Source organism: Aedes albopictus, chromosome 2 (assembly GCF_035046485.1).
Source record: "Aedes albopictus strain Foshan chromosome 2, AalbF5, whole genome shotgun sequence".
NCBI lineage: Eukaryota > Metazoa > Arthropoda > Insecta > Diptera > Culicidae > Aedes > Aedes albopictus.
Genome location: NC_085137.1, coordinates 179512132 through 179530607, shown reverse-complemented (window position 1 = coordinate 179530607; position 18476 = coordinate 179512132). Strand labels below are relative to the sequence as shown.

General features: G+C 35.0%; 1 protein-coding gene across 1 annotated transcript in view; it reads right to left on the bottom strand.

The window, feature by feature from the left end:
• Window positions 1-16886, bottom strand: part of LOC109397539 (probable G-protein coupled receptor CG31760) — a 128817-nt gene extending 111931 nt beyond the window's left edge. Inside the window, exon 1 of the mRNA XM_029858815.2 lies at window positions 16579-16886. Coding sequence (XP_029714675.2) covers window positions 16579-16830 — 252 coding nt within the window. The 5' untranslated portion in view covers window positions 16831-16886. The remainder of the gene's footprint in view (window positions 1-16578) is intronic.
• Between the last annotated feature and the right edge of the window lie 1590 nt (window positions 16887-18476).

Sequence of the window (18476 nt, the reverse complement as noted above, 5' to 3'; positions counted from 1 at the left end):
CAAAGCACGAAGGAAAGTCAACGAACTCTGGTGTCTTGTTTCACTGTGGCACGAGTTGGTGACGTTCGTTGAAAATTTCAACTTTAAGGGTTTGTTTGATGAACTTCAGTTGAAAAGGATGAAATGTTTGACATTTTTCTGAATGGACGCTTTGTTGTGCAAGTGCAATTTAAAATCTGAACGATGTATATTCTGCCGAATAAATTACCACTGAAACCAGTACAATCCACTTCCTTATTCAGTTAATACGCTCAACTCAAATTTGCATGTTTTCCCCACAGATTTTGCGTTTGAGTGCAGGAGCTTTTATCCTCAATCACATGTACTTCACGTAACATCCCGAAAGCGCCGAATTTTGAATCAGATTTTCCGAGATAAGCACCTGGCTTGCCTTTTGGCCTGGTCTGCACACGACAGGAGGATCGATGGATGGATGGGAAATGTTCCCATTTGACTTCCAATCACCGGTGCAAAATGAAAACCGACAGACACACTTGTCTAGCAGCAGCAGCAGGTAGCTGTGCGTGACAAGGGTGTGTGTGAAATCCCAATAACATCCGCGGCAAGTGGCTTGAAGTGCTCGAAGTCATTATGGATTTGGTTTTGCGGGAGATCTGATCCGGCGACGGTTTTGGTAACAGCTGCGGTTGTGGTGGCGTATATGTGTAATGTAATAAAATGGAAAAATAATTTAATGTCGGTGGGAGACGCGTGTTGGGAGAAGAATCGTACACAAAATGTGAAGCCGTGAATCAACGGTAGGGGTACCCGGCTCTAAATGCAGTGCGGGGGTAAAATGCCCCAATTTTTAAAACCATTCCTGAATGTGATATGATGTTTAATTTAATTGTTATTATAAGTGAATAATGCCAAGACATGTTTGCATATAACATCCTTCTTGCAGCCAGGTAAACAAATCCACGAAAAATATATTAATTTTCCTGTGAAAAAATGGTAACTTCCGGTTTTCCTGCTTACAATTAAGGTTTTCTGGTGATTTTATTATCAACCATTATTTGCAAGGAGATTGAGAAATACATGGAGGCGCATGGTTGTTGATGCTTACGAGGTCTTTCAAATATGACGAACATCATTTAGGGGAAGGGGTTTGTAAAAGTGTGACATTCCATATATGGATATATTGAGTATACGAAAAAGCGTGACATAGGGGGAAAAGAGGGTCTGAAACATTCGAGAAATGATGGACGTCATTTTTGAATGTCGTTTTCTTGCACCACATCTGTTGTACAAACCATCTTTTAACATTGATAAAAATGCATTGGTGGCGTAGAACGGAAGTTTATATAATATTTAAGGAAATTTACGAGACATTCCATGTAAATTTTATGAAATCTTATCATTCAGTTATGTTACTTGCACACCAATCGGGAGAAAAACGAAAATGTTTCAATCTCTAACTGTTCACTAGTAGTATTACAGCAGAAAGAAAACGTTACTCGAACCAATTCTATGCTACGTATAATTCAAAACTTCTGCGTGATCCTTCATGCAAACAGCTTCCAACGACAAAAGCTCACACACTCTTATCGTCATAAACTTTCGAACCAATTACAGAGATGTGACATAGAATGCTTTTCTTGCGTAAACTTCGGAAGATAACTTGGTTCATTTTCCAACGTACGTACGTGCACGTACAACACAATGGGCACGGAATGTTCACAGAATTGGATTACTTACATGTTCTTGTAACGAACAGCGCTCTGTATGTACTATGATGGATAAGCGGATTTGCATATTCTGAGTAGGTTAGTTGTTAAAGTTGAAAGCAGCGCTGTCGAGTAGATGAAAATCACTAGCTACCTGGTTATTCATCAAATCATTGGATCACAGACAAACAGACGTTGCTCTCTCCAAAGGGCGTGGCGCATGCTTTTAATGATAGATTCGAATTTCATTTCGTTTCCGCGATCCTTCCACCAGAGGCGCTAGTGTTCGTTCGCAATTCATCATGACCAAACTGTGTCTCGCGCGTTTCTACCAATAGGTGGTAAAGCGGGCAAATGTTATAAAATCCCTCTAAAAGTTACGTCTGTTTGTCTGGAATATATGTCGAAAGACATAAGGTCGAAGGACAAAAGGTCGAATGGGCAAAATGTCGAATGGTACAAAAGGTCGAATGGACAAAAGGTTAGAAAGTCAAAAGATAAACGACAATTAAAATTCCGATAAAAACAATAGAATCAGTGATTTCAAAATTATTCAACAACTTCATAAAATAAATATTATTGAAAGATAGGATAGGAGAGATAGGATGCCCATGAATGATAATATGTTATTCATTGAAGTTAAATGTGGACAACAATATTACTTGAAAGAGCAGCCTAAAGCCTGCGCACTTTTGAAACGGTACGCTTTCAACCGGCTGCAGATCAAAAACAGTTTAACCTAGAAAAAAATGTTGAAAGAAGCAAATGAAGCTTATTTATTGTATTTTGTAGGAAAAATATGAAAAATTCAGTTTTTATTTCTTCAAGATAAAATTTAGACCTGATTGTGAAATTCATGCCGTTTTATTCTGCACAAACCAATGATCATCTACATTCGCAAATTTCACAGATTACGGGCTGATATTTCCACAAGAGACAAAATTATATTCATCAAAGATATGCTCAAAACAAGTTGCGACATTAAACTCTTCACAAATATGGTTCACAAGACCATAATAAACTTATAGCCTTATTGTCCATTCACGCTATATTCAAAACATAATTTAACTCAATGTTTTTTTTTCGAAAAAATATTTCCTGGGATCGTTTTTTGGATCTATAATTCCCCAATTCAAGTGGCCCAACTTAATTCATATCGAAACCTGGATTATTTTTGGAATTATTAGCAATTTTCCCTCACAGTAGTCGGAAATTAACAGTCATAAGGCTAACTCCTCATAATAAGCCCAAAATAAAATAGTTTTCATGGATAAAACACTGAAAACCATGTAGATTAAGGAACTATAGATGTGATTCTATGATCACAAATAAAAAAAATTCTGAGTAGATTCAGTTTTATTGAAAAAATCGTTAGATATTTCACGCCATCAAAACACATGCAATGAATTTCGTCAGCAATAGTCCATACAGCTTTCGAGCCACGATTATTTATATTGTTCTGCATCAAATCATTGGTTTCTTGTATACCAATACTATTCGTATAGTATCTCTCCCGTATGTGTATTTGTCGAACTAAAGTTTATGCGAAAACAATTTTTTTGACCTTAAATATCTATACAAGCCTTTGATTTTCTATAAAACCCTTCAAAGGTTTACCATAGCTATATTGGAAATTTTAAAACACTCATGGAATGTTTTACCTCCATTAATCAACAATCATGATACCAACAACTATTCTATACTGCGTAATTGGTGTGTTTGGTAATTATATATTCCTACATAAATCTTGAATCTGACAATGATTGGTTTTTGCTCAATGTGTGCAGAAAAAACTGGCACTATTTACGAATTCAGATCAATACAGTGATAGACATTCGTTTAGCCGAGGCTAAAAAAAATTCAAGAAAGTGCCAGGAAACTCATACAAAAGATTTTATGATAAAACTTTTTTATCGTAGTGATAGTATATCTAGTACTGTTTTATAAAAATGTGATACATCACACTTACATATACACTGAAACAAAAACGAGGGCAAAAACCCTTCAAATGTCATTTTTTGCCTAGACATTCGTTTAGCCGAATTGTACAATTTTTAGAATTCCATAATAAAAAACTATCAAATTTCGAAAAATATCCAACAAAGTCATTTTGTATGGTGATCTGCATTATAGATCGACATGTAAATCATGAATTAGATCGTTTTTGGAAGTGTTGCCATATTAATTTTGCATGCATCTCATATAAATATGTCATAATATTTTAAATGTTTCTCAATTGAGATTTGATGTAGTTATTTTTATCGGAAGTGTTTCAAAAGAATCTAATGAAAGTTTCATGACCAAAGCAGGTTGAAATTTTGCGAAAAACAACGTTTTTAACAGAAAAAAATAACACAAACCATCAAAAAATCACGTATTTAAGTATTGTTTTGATGGAATATGATGGTTTCACTTGCATAAATCACAGCATTTACTACTATTACGTCTTCTAATAGCTCCCAATATCTTCTAGACTGTATTCTGGCTGAAATAATATACATTGGACGGCTCATATTTCGAGAAATGGCACCGAAAGTATTCAAATTCCTAGCATGAACTACTTGTTTCATAATTTAGACGTTCTTTCCAAAAAAAAATCATTTTAAAAATGAATGTGATTCACAACTAAGACTCATATATAATATATTTCTTCAGATTGAATGAAATATGCCAATTGTTTGATCATATCTTGCCTTTTTGTATGAGCATCTGCTTTTAAAGAAACAGGGTACAAAAATTCTGACACTTCTTGCAGTTCTTTCACTTAGCAGTCTTCTAACTCATTCAGTAATGCTAGTATCAAACAGGTATACTCCACAGGCATTAGGGCACGTCTTTATTTCAATGCAGTAATATTTTTTTTAGCTTTTATCAATACTATTTAAAGTTTCAACAATCAAAAACCAATATACTTATTTTTTTTATGACGTTTTATGCAATAATTTGAACATTTCTAACAATAATTCTGTGCCATATTTTCAAAACTACTAATCTAGCTTACGTTTGAGTGTTTACAGAAATCAGTTTTCTTAAATAAATTTGTTTATCGTCGCTTCTCCTTATCGGGACATTTTTTTATAATATTTCTCTGAATTTCACAAATAAATAAACTTTTAAGGTCAAATATCTTGCTAACACGTCATAAACTAAATGCCTTGGAGTATATTCTCGAAATATACTCACGAAATTGCAAAAAATCTATTGAAAACCAATTTTTCATTTACCTCGGCTAAACGAATGTCTAGGCAAAAAATGAAATTTGAAGGGTTTTTACCCTCGGTTTTGTTTCAGTGTATATGTAAGTTTAATGTATCACATTTTTATAAAACTGTACTAGATATACTATAACTACGATAAAAAATCATAAAATCTTTTGTATGAGTTTCCTGACACTTTTTTTGTTCTCAGCTAAACGAATGTCTATCACTGTAGTTCATCTAAAAATATAAAAACAGCAAATTTTAAATTTTTCCTACAAACTACAATAGCTAAGCTTCAATTGCTTCTAACAACACTTTTTTCCAAGTGACACCGTTTTTGAGCGGCAGCCGGTTAAAAGTGTACCGATTCTAAAGTGCGCAGGCTTTATGGGTAGAAGAAGGATGAATCATTGATTGAAATATTGTCATTTGTAACTCCAATCATTACAGCGATTTAACCCCCCCAAGATGCTAGGTATTTCGCACCACGATGGCGTTGTGCACGTTCAGCGTGCCTGTATGGACTGGGTCATATTGACCCCAACATTCTACTGGGGTTAATAAAACCAAACAGTCTATGAATAAGGGAAGGACAAATCTTTGAGTATTATATGAGCAAATAACATGAAATTGTTTACTTATACAGTGCAATTTGTAGGAACTACCTATCATTCCAAGAGAGGATGATCACTAAGCACAAGTAGTCAGTGAATATAACTGCAGTAAAGCTAGGAAGAACAGCTATTGAATAAAAGAAGGCAAAATTTCTGATTAAAATATAAGTACCTAAAGAGTCAATGTTTATTTCAGTAACAAAACTTCAAAAAAGCCTATAAATTAAAGAAGGAAAAATTCCTAAATAAAAAATCAAATTGAAATGCCTTTAAATACTACATTACCACAACTTGAAAGAACAGCCTATTAACAAAAGAAGGAAAAATTTCCTATGGAAATGTTAGTGGCTGACATGCGTATGATTTCTATAACAGCATTAAATATAATCACAGACAAACAGACGTAACACTTGCGGAATTTCCATCGACCACGCTTTTAACGATCATATTAATTTTTTATAGTTGTGGATTTCACGACCAGAGGCGCACGCATCGTTTTTCTATGCGTTTGACGTTTCACACTAGCGCCTTCTGTTGACGATATGGCACAACACAGTGATTCGTGCAACTTTTCCACCAGGTGATGGTAGTGTGAACTGGGCGATGGATTTCCATGAAAATCGTTCAAGCTGTTACGTCTGTTTTTCTGTAATATAATGTTCTCTCAATGAGAAACAACAAAAACTCATAATTTTTTTTCTTATAAGGGTAGTAACACCAGCTGGTAACTTGGTGTACTAAATTTTTTTGTGCATTCGACCTTTTGTCTCATTCGACCTTTTGTCTCATTCGACCTTTTGCCCATTCGACTTTTTGTCCTTCGACCTTTTGTCCTTCGACCATTTGGTCGGTGTTAAGTCAGACTGGACCATTTGTTGTTCAATGAGTTTGGGCAAATGTCCTGCAAAGGCTTAGGATATCAAATCAAGCGTATTATTTTTTTGGAAAACTATTATTCTTTTATGAAATGAAGCATCTGCATCAAAATAGCATCGAAAAGTTCAGAGTTATTGAATTCCTTCGCTTATCCTTACCTGCCCAAAATTGCGTGGTCCACTCTGACTAAACGCCGACCATTTGTCCTTCAACCTTCTGTATTAAAGCCTTTTGTCTGTGGTGCTTTGGAATACTTTTATATTATTCATATAGTTTTTTCATCTTATACAATTTTGATTTAATATATTTATAACACTTGTTGACTTATTGAGTTTGCCTTCCAGGGCCTAGTACTGATGAGCTGAAATGAAATTTGTGTAAGATTCATGGAGGCTTTCCTGAAGGAACCCTCGAACAAACTGCCAAAGGAATCCTTTAAGGAATTCTAGAGGGATTGTTTGGAGGAATCATCGAAGAAACTTGTGGAAGGTTTCTCGAAGAAACTAAGGGAGGAATTTCCGAAGGGAATCTTGTTGAAATCTGTTTAGAAGCTCTTTAAGGAATCATCAGAAGATTTTTTCGTTGATTTTCGTTAGAAATCTATTCGGGATTTTCAAGAAGAATCATCAGTTAGGTAAGTTACCTTGAATGTTTCTCGGAAGATTTTCAAAACAAATCCTTGGAGGAATTCCTGAAGGAATGCTCATGGAGATTATCAGAGAAATCCTTAGGAGAATGGAGAATCTTCTATAGAAATCATCAGTGGGATTTCTATATGAATCTTCGGAAAAAAACTTGTAGTAGAATTGGGAAATTTCAGGAAGAATTATCGCATAAGTTCCTGGAGGAATTTCTAGATAAATTGTAGAAAACCCGTGGAAGATTTCCCGGAGAAATATCTGCTGGAACTTTTGGACGAATTTATGGAAAACCTCGGGATCAATCGGATCGGAGACATTCCCGAAATATTCATCACTTTACAAGTGTTCGAAAAATAAAATCGTAAAGGGAACTTCGATAAAAAATATTGGAGAATTTTCTGGTAAAATCATCGGAAGGCTGGATGGGGAAATCTCTGGATACAGACATACATAGAAGAATTGTCAGATAAATTTCTAGTGAAATGATCGAAGAAAATCTAATTAGAAGATTTTACTTACTAATACAGAAATTCTCGGAAAAAAAAACTAGCGAAATTTTACTTTTTGGAATCCTTGTGACATTTTTGGATCAATTCCAGGCCAATTTTTTAAAAGAAATTAATCTCTGTGGAATTTTCTGGAGCAAATCCCGAGAAAATTTCTAAATGAATTCAAAAAGCCATTTGAGAAAAAAAAACCTGAAATCCTTAAACTACAATCGATAAGATTACTGGAGCAATCCTCAAACAAGCTCTTATAAACTTTTGTGGATAAAATTCTGGAATAATCTCTTCAGGAGTAACCATTTGAAAAACATGAAGAAATCCAAGAACAAATTCCTCTTGGGAATTTCTAGAGAAATCCAGGAAATATTCTGAAGGAAACCTTGCAGAAATCTGAGGAGGTATCCGTAGATCGGCTCCAGAGGCATGTTCTTCTCCGTTTGGGAAATTTGTGCCATAAAAGTCTGAGGAGGAGTCATGAAACGAACCCTTCTTGCAGGAATTCCTGAAGTAAATTACTTTTGCAGGAGAAACTATTGAATGAAACTTCAGTCAAAGTGGAAATGGCTGAAACAGTTTTCGATGAAATTTCTGAAGGAATCATCTTAAAGATTCTTATAAAAACTAGTTTTAATTTTAGTGGATACAATGCAGATCCGTGTACAAAAAAAGGCGACAAGGGAGGGGTTTTTTCCTAAATTTGGCAAAAGGTGGAGGACGTCTAGTCTATGGAACATCGGTAATGTGAGAGGTTTTACCCCCAAAACCCCTCCCTTGTGCATGGGCTTGATACAATGATGTTCGATTCATAGAATACCCAATTTGCTTAAAGTGTAAAGAAGTACAATTACAATAAAAAAGTACGGACATCATATATTCCAATGCTGAAATTTTGGAATTACATTAAATTTGTGTAGTAATTCTTAAAAAAAAGGATAAATTACCAAAGGGATCCTCGGAGAAATTTTCGAAAAAAATCGTGAAAAAACCTGGAGATTTCCTCAGGTAAATATTTGCAGAAACCTTCTGCAGAATTTCAGGTGCAGTCCTCGAAGAACTTTTAGGAAAAATCTGAGTGAGAATCATCACTGAAATGTTTGAAGAAACCTTCAATGACACAAGTAGATAAAATCTCAGAAAAAATATTTGGGAGGACTCCAAAAAATCATCGAAGACATTTTTATGAAAGTTCGTAATTTGTGGAAGAGTCTTTGGAGAAATTCTTGAACAAATCATCAGAAAAAAAACCCACGAAGGTTCATTTCATAAAAAATCTGAGAAAACTTAATAAAATCCCTTTCCTTAAAATTTTGCAGAACTTATCGAAGCATGCCTTGAAGAAATCCCCAGAGAAATTTATCAAAAAAAAAAAAATCGGAAAAATATATGTGGTGACCTTTACAGAATACGTTGTTTCATTCTTATAAAAGACACTACACCGTCTTCAACCAGAGGTTGCACAGACTGAACAAACACTTACATTAGGCAACGGACAACACAGAACACCCAGTGGACCAGTGGAGGATTTTTGGTTTGACGAAAAGTTTCCTTCGACTGGAGCGGGAATCGAACCCTCATTCCGTGACACTCACAATACGCCTAAACGACTGACACCGCTAACCGCACGGCCACGAAGCCCACAATGTATGTAAATTATGTACATGTTCAGAAAATTTCGATGACAATTCTGAAGAATTCTTAAAAACGACTTTGTAGTGACAACAAAAATCAACAAATTTAATTACAAAAAAATGTGTTAGAATTTCTGGGGGAATACTAGAAGGATTATCTGTAGGAATTCCAGAATTTCTGGCGGAATTTTGGTAGCCTTTGAAGAAATTTTTACTTACGTTTTCAAAGGAATCCTAGTTCATAGACCAATCAGCCTGTATTTTTTTCCTACATTTTTTCAAACTCAGGACATGATCCTTAAAAAAACTATTGTCGGCTTACCGAGTTCCAAAATGTAGCGTGACCGTAGACATTCCCAGCGAAATATAAGAAATTGGAGAAATTCTTGGGAATTACTTTTGAAGAAATATTTATTAAACCCTTTGAAGATATTTTTAACAGAATCATCAGAGATAATTCTGGAGAAGTTCTCAAAAATTGTTGGAGGAATCCTTTGAAGAATCGAGAAACTGTTGTAGGAATCACCGGTGGAATAACTGGATCGTTGGAGATTTCTTGAGGAATTGAAAAATTTTTAGAATGAACCGTTGCAGAAGTTTTTGGAGGAAACTGCAGAAAAATTTCTTAATAAAACAAGAAAAACAAGTGGAAAATTTCTCGTAAAAAAGTTGACAGGAATTCTTTGAGATCTAGAAGAAATATTCGGAAACATTCCTAATATATTCATCGCTTTATGAGATGTCGAAAAAAATATCAAGGAAAAATTTTTAGAAGAATTTCTGATGGAACTCTCACCAGACCTTAAAGAAGTCTCCTCTTGCCTAGAAATTTTAACAGAAATCAACAATGCAATTCTCATGGAAATTTTTGAAGATATAATATCTGGTGGAATTTGTGGATTTTTTAGAATCTTTGGATATTTTTAGGTGCATTCCAGGACAAGGGATTCCTTGCGAAGTTCTGTAAAAAAAATCTCAAAGTAATTCGTTTACGAGTTTTTGAAAAAAATCTTTGTGAAAATTTCTGAAAAAATCATCTGGGAAACTCCTACATAAATTTTTGAAGGATTATGTTCTAGAAATTCCTGTAAAAATTCTGGATGAATGTTTCAAGAAATTCTCAAAAAAAATGTGGATGAATTTCTGGAAGACACATCGCAGGAGTACATTGAGAAACCCCTGAAAAAAAAATAATATCCCGATGACACCCTTGAATAAAGTCCACTGGGGAATTTCTGGAGTAACTCATGAAATATTCCAGGAGCAATATTTTTCGGAGGAACTGCTGAAGGAGGACTCTGCGGAAGTCTTGAGGACTTGGAAATATCCTCCATTAAATTCATGGACGATTCTTCCGACGATTTTTTGTATAAACAATTGTTATAGGAATCCTTGAAATCAACTTCGGAGAATGTATAGAGACAATCCTTGACGACATTTTTATGTAAACCTGCAGGAAAATTTCGAGAAAAACCATCGGAGAAATTTGTGAAGATACGTTTGAAGCAAACACGAAGCAGAAACCCACGTAAAAATTTGTGGAAGAAATCTTGGATAACTTCCTTAAGGAATCCTCGAAAAGATTTTTATGAAATTCTATGAAGAAATTTCTAGGAAAAGTTTCTGGAGGAAATCTTGCAAAAGCTACGGGATGTTTTAGAAGAAATCTTCGGAAAAATTCCTGGAGGACCCTTCAGAGGAAGCCTTTAAAAATATGGAAATATATCGAATAGAATTTTAGTTTTTTCTATAATTCGATTGATCATTTTTCAGAATGTTGACAGGGTCATGCATTTATTCCATTTTAGTATTTTTGTAATTATAATCAAATAAATAAAACAGTTTTTTATTCATTAGAAACACGTCCGAACGATAGAATAACAGTTCGCCTTGAAGAAAACAAAATTTCCATACAAACTCCAAATACATTTTAAAAATATTTCCCGTCAATAATGAAATTTGAGTTTCCATTTATTTTCAAGTTGAGTTTATGAAATGCTCTGGATATCCTTGGGGGCATCCATTTTGTACGTCACGCAAAATTCGGGAATTTTGGACCCCCTTCCCCCTAAGAGCGTGACGTACTTTATGAATGTCCTCTTTAAGAATCCAATTGTCAAAGACATTTATGCAGACATTTCTGAACAAATATTCGCTAGAATTTTTTGAGGAATTTTCAAAAAAGCTTCTTGGAGAAATTCCTAGAGGCATCCTCAAATCTATTTTTGTAAGAACCTTCAAAGATAGTTCATCCTGAATCCTCGAAGAAACTCATGGATAAATCTGAGTAAGAATTTCTGGAAGAATCATCGCAGCAATTTCGGAATTATCATTGCAGTAATATCTGAATAAATCTTCGGATAAATTCTTGAAAAAGTCAATGAAAAAATTCTGCGGTGATTCCCCTGAAAAAAAATCTGAAAAAAACTTCGCAGAGCCCTTTTTGGTGGAATTTTTGGAGGAGTTTTCGAATGAATTTTGGAAGAAATTATCAGAAAAATGTATTCTGAAATTCTCTGAAAAATTTTTGTAAGAATTTTAAAATTCTTGTTTAACTAGAGAACTTAAATAACGAATTTCTGGAACAACTCTAAAAAATGGCGATGCTGGAGTTTCACAAAGAATCCCCGAATTTAATTAAGAATTAGGTAATTTGTATAGGAATTGTTGGAGAAATTCTGGAATATTCGTGGGAATTTCGGAAGACTTTCTGGAAGAAATCAGCCTAGTGGTAAGGCTTTGAATCGCCAATTCAGAGACGGCAGGTTCAATTCTCGTTCCGGGAACTTTTCTCGACTTCCCTGGGCAAAGCGTGTCATTTCACTTTTTCCGCACAATATACAAATTCATAGGAATCTGAAATAGGAATACTTATTCATGGACGATTTTTTGGAAAAGTTTTCCGAAAAATATGGGTTGATTTTCATAAAGTTCGCGTCAATTTGCGGTATTTGAAGCTCTTATCCTACAGAAATCATTTATATACTTCATATAAGGGATTAAAGGGTGACCAGGGGTCTTCAGTTAGCCTAGTGGTTAAGACTATGGATCGCCAATCCGGAGACGGCGGGTTCGATTCCCGTTCCAGTCGAGAAAATTTTCTCGACTCCCTGGGCATAGTGTATCATTGTACTTGCCCCACAATAGAGTAAATTTACTTATAGTGATGCAATTAGTAGCTCCTTGTAGTAAAATAATTTAATAAAATTGATAATATCACAAGATGAAAAGTCTTAAAACGTTAATTGGTAGTTACTTAAATTTGCTAGGAAAAATGTAAAAAACCATTGCTTATTCCACTTCTGGCTATAGGTACAGGAACCGTGTACCGTGTATTATGGAGATAAAATTTAACTTTGATTTCTATAGTGGCGCATCCCATTGAATTCTTATGGGACCCACCACTATATGAACACTACCACCACTATAGATGCAAAGGAGCAAACAAAAATAAAGAAAATAATTGTTTAAAATAGGGTTTTTTCGGCAAATCCTGAACACAAAACTGAATTAATGTTATTAATTAGGTATGATGCATCTATTAAAGATGTCATTTGCATGCTTTTTGGTCGAAATAGTGCTAAATTGTCACTACCACCACTATTGGTACTACCTTAACCAAGGGAGCTTTTACCCTATACAAATTCATGCAATGGCAGGCAAAGAAAGCCCTTCAATTAGGCCGATGCAAATATTATTTTTCTTTTATGTCCGAGACCTTCCATAGGGTACGAGGGGGGGGACAAAAATAATAAAGAACAAACAAAAAAAAAAACTATTGAAAAATTACAAATTTCACCAACTATTGAAAAAATATTTTTCAACTATTGAAAAATAGTTGCTTGTAAACATTTTTTCTATTGAAAATGGAGCCACGGGACGCCATGTTTTTTTTTTCGCCCCTTCAATATTTTGGGATTTTTGAAGGGGGGGGTGACATAAAACAAATTAAATATTTGCATCGGCCTTAATAACTGTGGAAATGCTCAAAGAACGCCAAGTTGAAGCAATGCTGGCCAAGTCACAGTGGGGACGTCGAGCCATGAAGAAGAAGAAGAAGAAGAAGAAGAAGAAGAAGAAGAAGAAGAAAGAGAAGAAGAAGAAGAAGAAGAAGAAGAAGAAGAAGGAGAAGAAGAAGAAGAAGAAGAAGAAGAAGAAGAAGAAGAAGAAGAAGAAGAAGAAGAAGAAGAAGAAGAAAAAGAAGAAGAAGAAGAAGAAGAAGGGTGACCAGGAATTTCAATTTTGACCGACAGTGTTCTAATGTACAATACAATTGCACAATGTCGTATATACCCAAGTAACACAACTTGTTACATTAATGTATATATACGTGTTTCATACAAACGTCAAAGTTTTGTTCCGAATATGAAAAGCTTATTTTCGTACACTTATATCACCGAAAAAGGGCAAACAATGGCGGCTTATAAAACATCTTTGATGTTACTAAAGATGTTTTTCAATACATTCATATAACATGTAATAAGGTATTGAATACGTTCCCAGCAACATCGTTATGACTTGTTGCTAGTAGCAAAACCCTAATTTATCAAACGCACATAATGCAAATAAATGTGCCGCCTCCTCTCCTCTCTCTCCTCTTCTTGGCGTAACGTCCTCACTGGGACAAAGCCTGCTTCTCAGCTTAGTGTTCTATGAGCACTTCCACAGTTATTAACTGAGAGCCAATGACCATTTTGCATGTGTATATCGTGTGGCAGGCACGAAGATACTCTATGCCCAAGGAAGTCAAGGAAATTTTCTTTACGAGAAAAGATCCTGGACCGACCGGGAATCGAACCCGTCATCCTCAGCATGGTCATGCTGAATACCCGTGCGTTTACCGCCTCGGCTATATGGGCCCGCCTATTATGTGATATTTACTGATGGCTTAAAAAAAATATGACTCACATTTTATTTGCAATCTATCCTCGAATTTATGGTGAAACAAGCATATTCACTCTTCATGAATTCATTCGCTTTCCATCGGATTAGAAATACGAAGAAATTTTTTTTGGAATATCTCTGATTTGTACAGGTTTTTCAAACAAATTTTCAGACATGCAACATGGTGGCTACTTGACACAGTGCCGGTACGAAGTTTTGGTAAGCTATTTTTGATTATGAAATGTGATGTGCTTAAGGTTGCATAAAAAAAATGGACTTTTTTCACCCATTTTTCATGAAGTTGTTTTACACTAAAGAGTCATATTTAAAAAATTTCCCCGATTTTACAACTTGTTTACTATTTCCATTCCAATTTTCATAACGATATATGCATTAATTGTGGAGTTATTCCAATAAATGTGATACCATGTTGAAAAATTTCATGTTATTCCCAATGATTTTCTACTGAGGGCATACATTGCATTGCAGTGTACCTCTGTGCTCCATTGAGATAAAATTGCTCAAAAATTTGTACGAGTATATCTTTGCATGGTTGATGAAAATATATGAACAACTTAGATGATTGTGATCATTTCACGTTATACTGGGACTTTCAAGTAGGGTGGCACTTTTAAGAAAATTCGGTCACATCATATTTCTTTTTGGGTAACAAAATTTCCTTTAAAAAATTGGTAAACTATTGCATCAATTGCACCAAATGGTCACGAGAGATATAGTTATTCATTCGGGAACATAATAGGGGTGATTATATTCTGTTTTGACATGGCTCTCCAACGATGTTTAGCATGATAAAATTCGAAATTTGCTGTTTTTTGACACTTGGGGCAACATGGAATTCTCATTTCTCAAAAGTTTCTCGATAATTTCGAAGTGTTAATTGATAAGAAGAAGTGAAATAAGGATTATACGCAACTAAATATGTAATAGTTTTCATAGACATATAGCTCAAAACGGTAAAAATATCGAAAAATATGCCAACACGTTTGTTTTCGACTACTGTAACCAACATCCTCACTAACTTTAATAAAACTGCGTTTAAAGGTCTGTACCAATTTTTTTAGCATAACCAATAGATGCTGTTAGTAAACAAAAATAATAACTTGTTTATATTTAGCTTATACAATTTTCTAGCTCACTTCGAAAAAAGTCCATTTTTTTAATGCAAACGTTATGACTGTAGAATTTTTAGTCGTTATGGACAAGAAAATTTTATAATTTTATCAAATGTTTAAACTATCTCAGATAAATATTTATCGGGCGAAAAACATGTAGATGAGCAAACGACTATTAATAAAGATGTTTGGGCAACACTTTTTGGCAGGCACTGTAATTTATCTGGACTGGTAGGGAAAAAATCAAAATATATGAAAATACGTTTAAATTACTTCAAATGTACATCTTAATAACATGCTTGTTGAAAACCATTTCAATTGTTTCAAATACATAAATAAACCATCATAGTAACATATTCTGAACAAATAGAAAACAGCGTTGTAATTTTTGTTTTCAGATACTAGTTTTGAACATAGTTATAACAAAAATAAAGCTAGAGTGCAGTTCATGGGGCCAATTTGAGAAAATTATTTCCTAACATTTTTCGGGATCAGTTAGTGTTAAAACAGTGCTTTGAAGTGTGATTTAGGCGCTAGGTAAGTACCTCAAGTGATTATTGGGTAATAGGAGGACTGGCGTATAAGTGAAGTGCCAGTCATGCAGTTCTAAAGTGAGTTGTACAACCACCAACTTTTTTTTAGATAATATTCATATATCAATGTGTTGAGCTAGTTCATAGCAGCATCATCAAGAGCGAAGAATGAAAAAAGTATTGGATGCTGTCATAGTTGCTCTCATAATTGAATTGCCTAGTATTTTAAGGCAAAAGATTTTTCATAAATAATGTTCAAGTGCGAACTGGCAGAACAGCGATCTGATACACTTCAAACTTCATTTAACGTATTTGATACGTAAAAATAACGTATTTGTAACATATGTGAGTACAAATGTTATAACTCTGTGCTGCTGATTTTCTACATAACATCTTCAATTGAAAGATGATGAGGATACAAAATTGTTGTGTAATCAACGTAAAATTTACGTTACTCTAACTTGTCTGGAGGTTGATAATAATTTTCAGTGGCTTGTTATTGCCAAACATAGATAAAACATGATTTCAACACAAGATGTGTATGAATACGATTATAGTACAGCATTACAACATCTTTTTCAAATTTTATTTTCAAAGATGTTTTCTGTGTTACTTGGGTAGGTAGGTAGTTAGTGGAAATCAAAATTGGCATCTTCAAAATTATGACACCTTTGATTAGATAGAGACAGAATGTAGTAAAAATAAAATGTCATCTCGTGTCACCTTAGCGTTTCCAATTTGCTGTTTTACATCTACTCGTGATAAGTACATGCAAATTGAAAGTTACACGAATCAAGCGGATTGCTGGCGACACATTCCCATCATGCTTTGTCGGGTGCGGGTACATATCCCTTGGACGGGTCCAAACCGCACACAATTAAACCAGAGTTACTCACCGCAGATGGTTTGTTTGCTCCGAACAGGAAAGCACTGCTGCTGCTGCTGCTGCCACTTGCACCCGATCCCGTTGATTCTCGTATCCCCGCGTGACTCGTAGCTCCTGTTCCCGATCCTGGACTTCCATCGTTTGCTCTTGAACCACTTAACTGGTCGGCACTGGCGCAGAAGAGCTGCAGGAGCACCAACACCAGCACCATCATCTGTCTCCATGCTATGGCTAACCAGGGCCATAACGGAATTTTACACATTGCGAACTGTCATGTGACCTGGTGGAGAAATGTCGGAAAGAACGGGTGAAAATTAGTTATGATTCCGATGACAACTACAAATTATTAAAGTAAAAGTGAGGAAAGATGTGTTCATTATGAAATGTTTCGAATTCAATATTGGAAGATATGAGAAATAATGTGTAACTGTTGACATATTCTTGTTCAACATGTTCCATCCATCAATTACTAAAAATCTATCGTGTTGCAGACTTTTGAATTGAAATGCAACTAATGAAAAATACAAAAGTCGCTTCCGAACAGTACATGAGCAGACCTGTTCAGTGTCTATGATGCCCTTTTTTATTGGTATACACTAAGTTTGCTTTTCGGTATGTATAAAAATCTGAGAAATTCATTATCAGAATAACCAGACCGGCGATATAGTGACAATTTGAAAAAAGCGTGTTCTGTTGAGATTTGAACCCAATACTTTGTATTCGCTAGACCGGCACTCTAATCAGCTAGGACACAGCACAGCAGGTTGAGATTCGGCGCCATTAAAAATCTATTTGGAAGTGGAAGTCATAAAACCGGAAGAAAGTCGGACAAGTTTAATCATAATTTATGGCCGGAACATCCACCAGCATCCGGGAAATGGTTGTGGTAACCGGAAAAAAATATTAATTATTACCATTACTTGTTACGCAATCAGACAGGATGCGCACTTTCACATCATCACGTGAGCCGAGCGAGAGGGTGACAAATAAATAAGTTTGCTTTTTTTATGGCGGAAAATAATGGCGGCGGATGTGGAAAAAGCGGCCCACCATTCGTCACAGCGGGAGTTGAGTAAACTCAGCATGCATGATATGATGAATGTATGAAGTGCGTGCCATCTTGTGTTGATGGATTGACTGTGGATTATTCAGCGAAACGAAAAGTGATAGACTTCCATGTCAGGGATACTTTTAAGTATTGATCAGAGTACCTTTCTTTATTCATCGTACGCAAAACAGAACGTCATTTACAAAAAAAAAACCAAATTAACCCACCTAGTGGTGATAGTGCCTTTCTCGTCGAATATGTTCTCACGATCTTTCCGTCGACGTAAGTCAAAGTGTTCCTGAATCCTGATATTTTTTAAGCAAAGCAAGCATTTTATCAAAGCCATCATTGAATTGACTTAAAACTGATTGATGGCTCATAGTCCGACGTTATGTTCAACGTATAAGCAGAGCTGAATAATATCAGATTTATCAGTTGACTGCTTGAGCAACTTCACTAACACTAGAGGCTGATCAATATCAAGACGATACTAACAAGCAAAGATATAACTTTTTACATAATCACAGGTTATTTTACGGTCTTCGACAAAGTTTTTTTCTGCACATTTTAGGTTATATTTTATTGACCGTTGAAAAGAAGAACGAAGCAAAGAAGAAGTTATCAAAAAAGCTGCTATTTGATGTACACTGGAACCTCTTTTTATGCACATGGCTGGGACTGCATAAATTAAAAATGTGCATAAATTAAAAAAGGCATAAAAAGAGTGAAATTTATGCATAAATTAAGTTTGGGCTTTAATCTAGAGAATCTAGCTGGTGAGAACAGGTCTTGCTCTTGGGCAGTTGAGGTGGGGCTAAAGGGGTTTCCAGAAAGTTCCTAAAGAGCCTAAAATGGGGGGT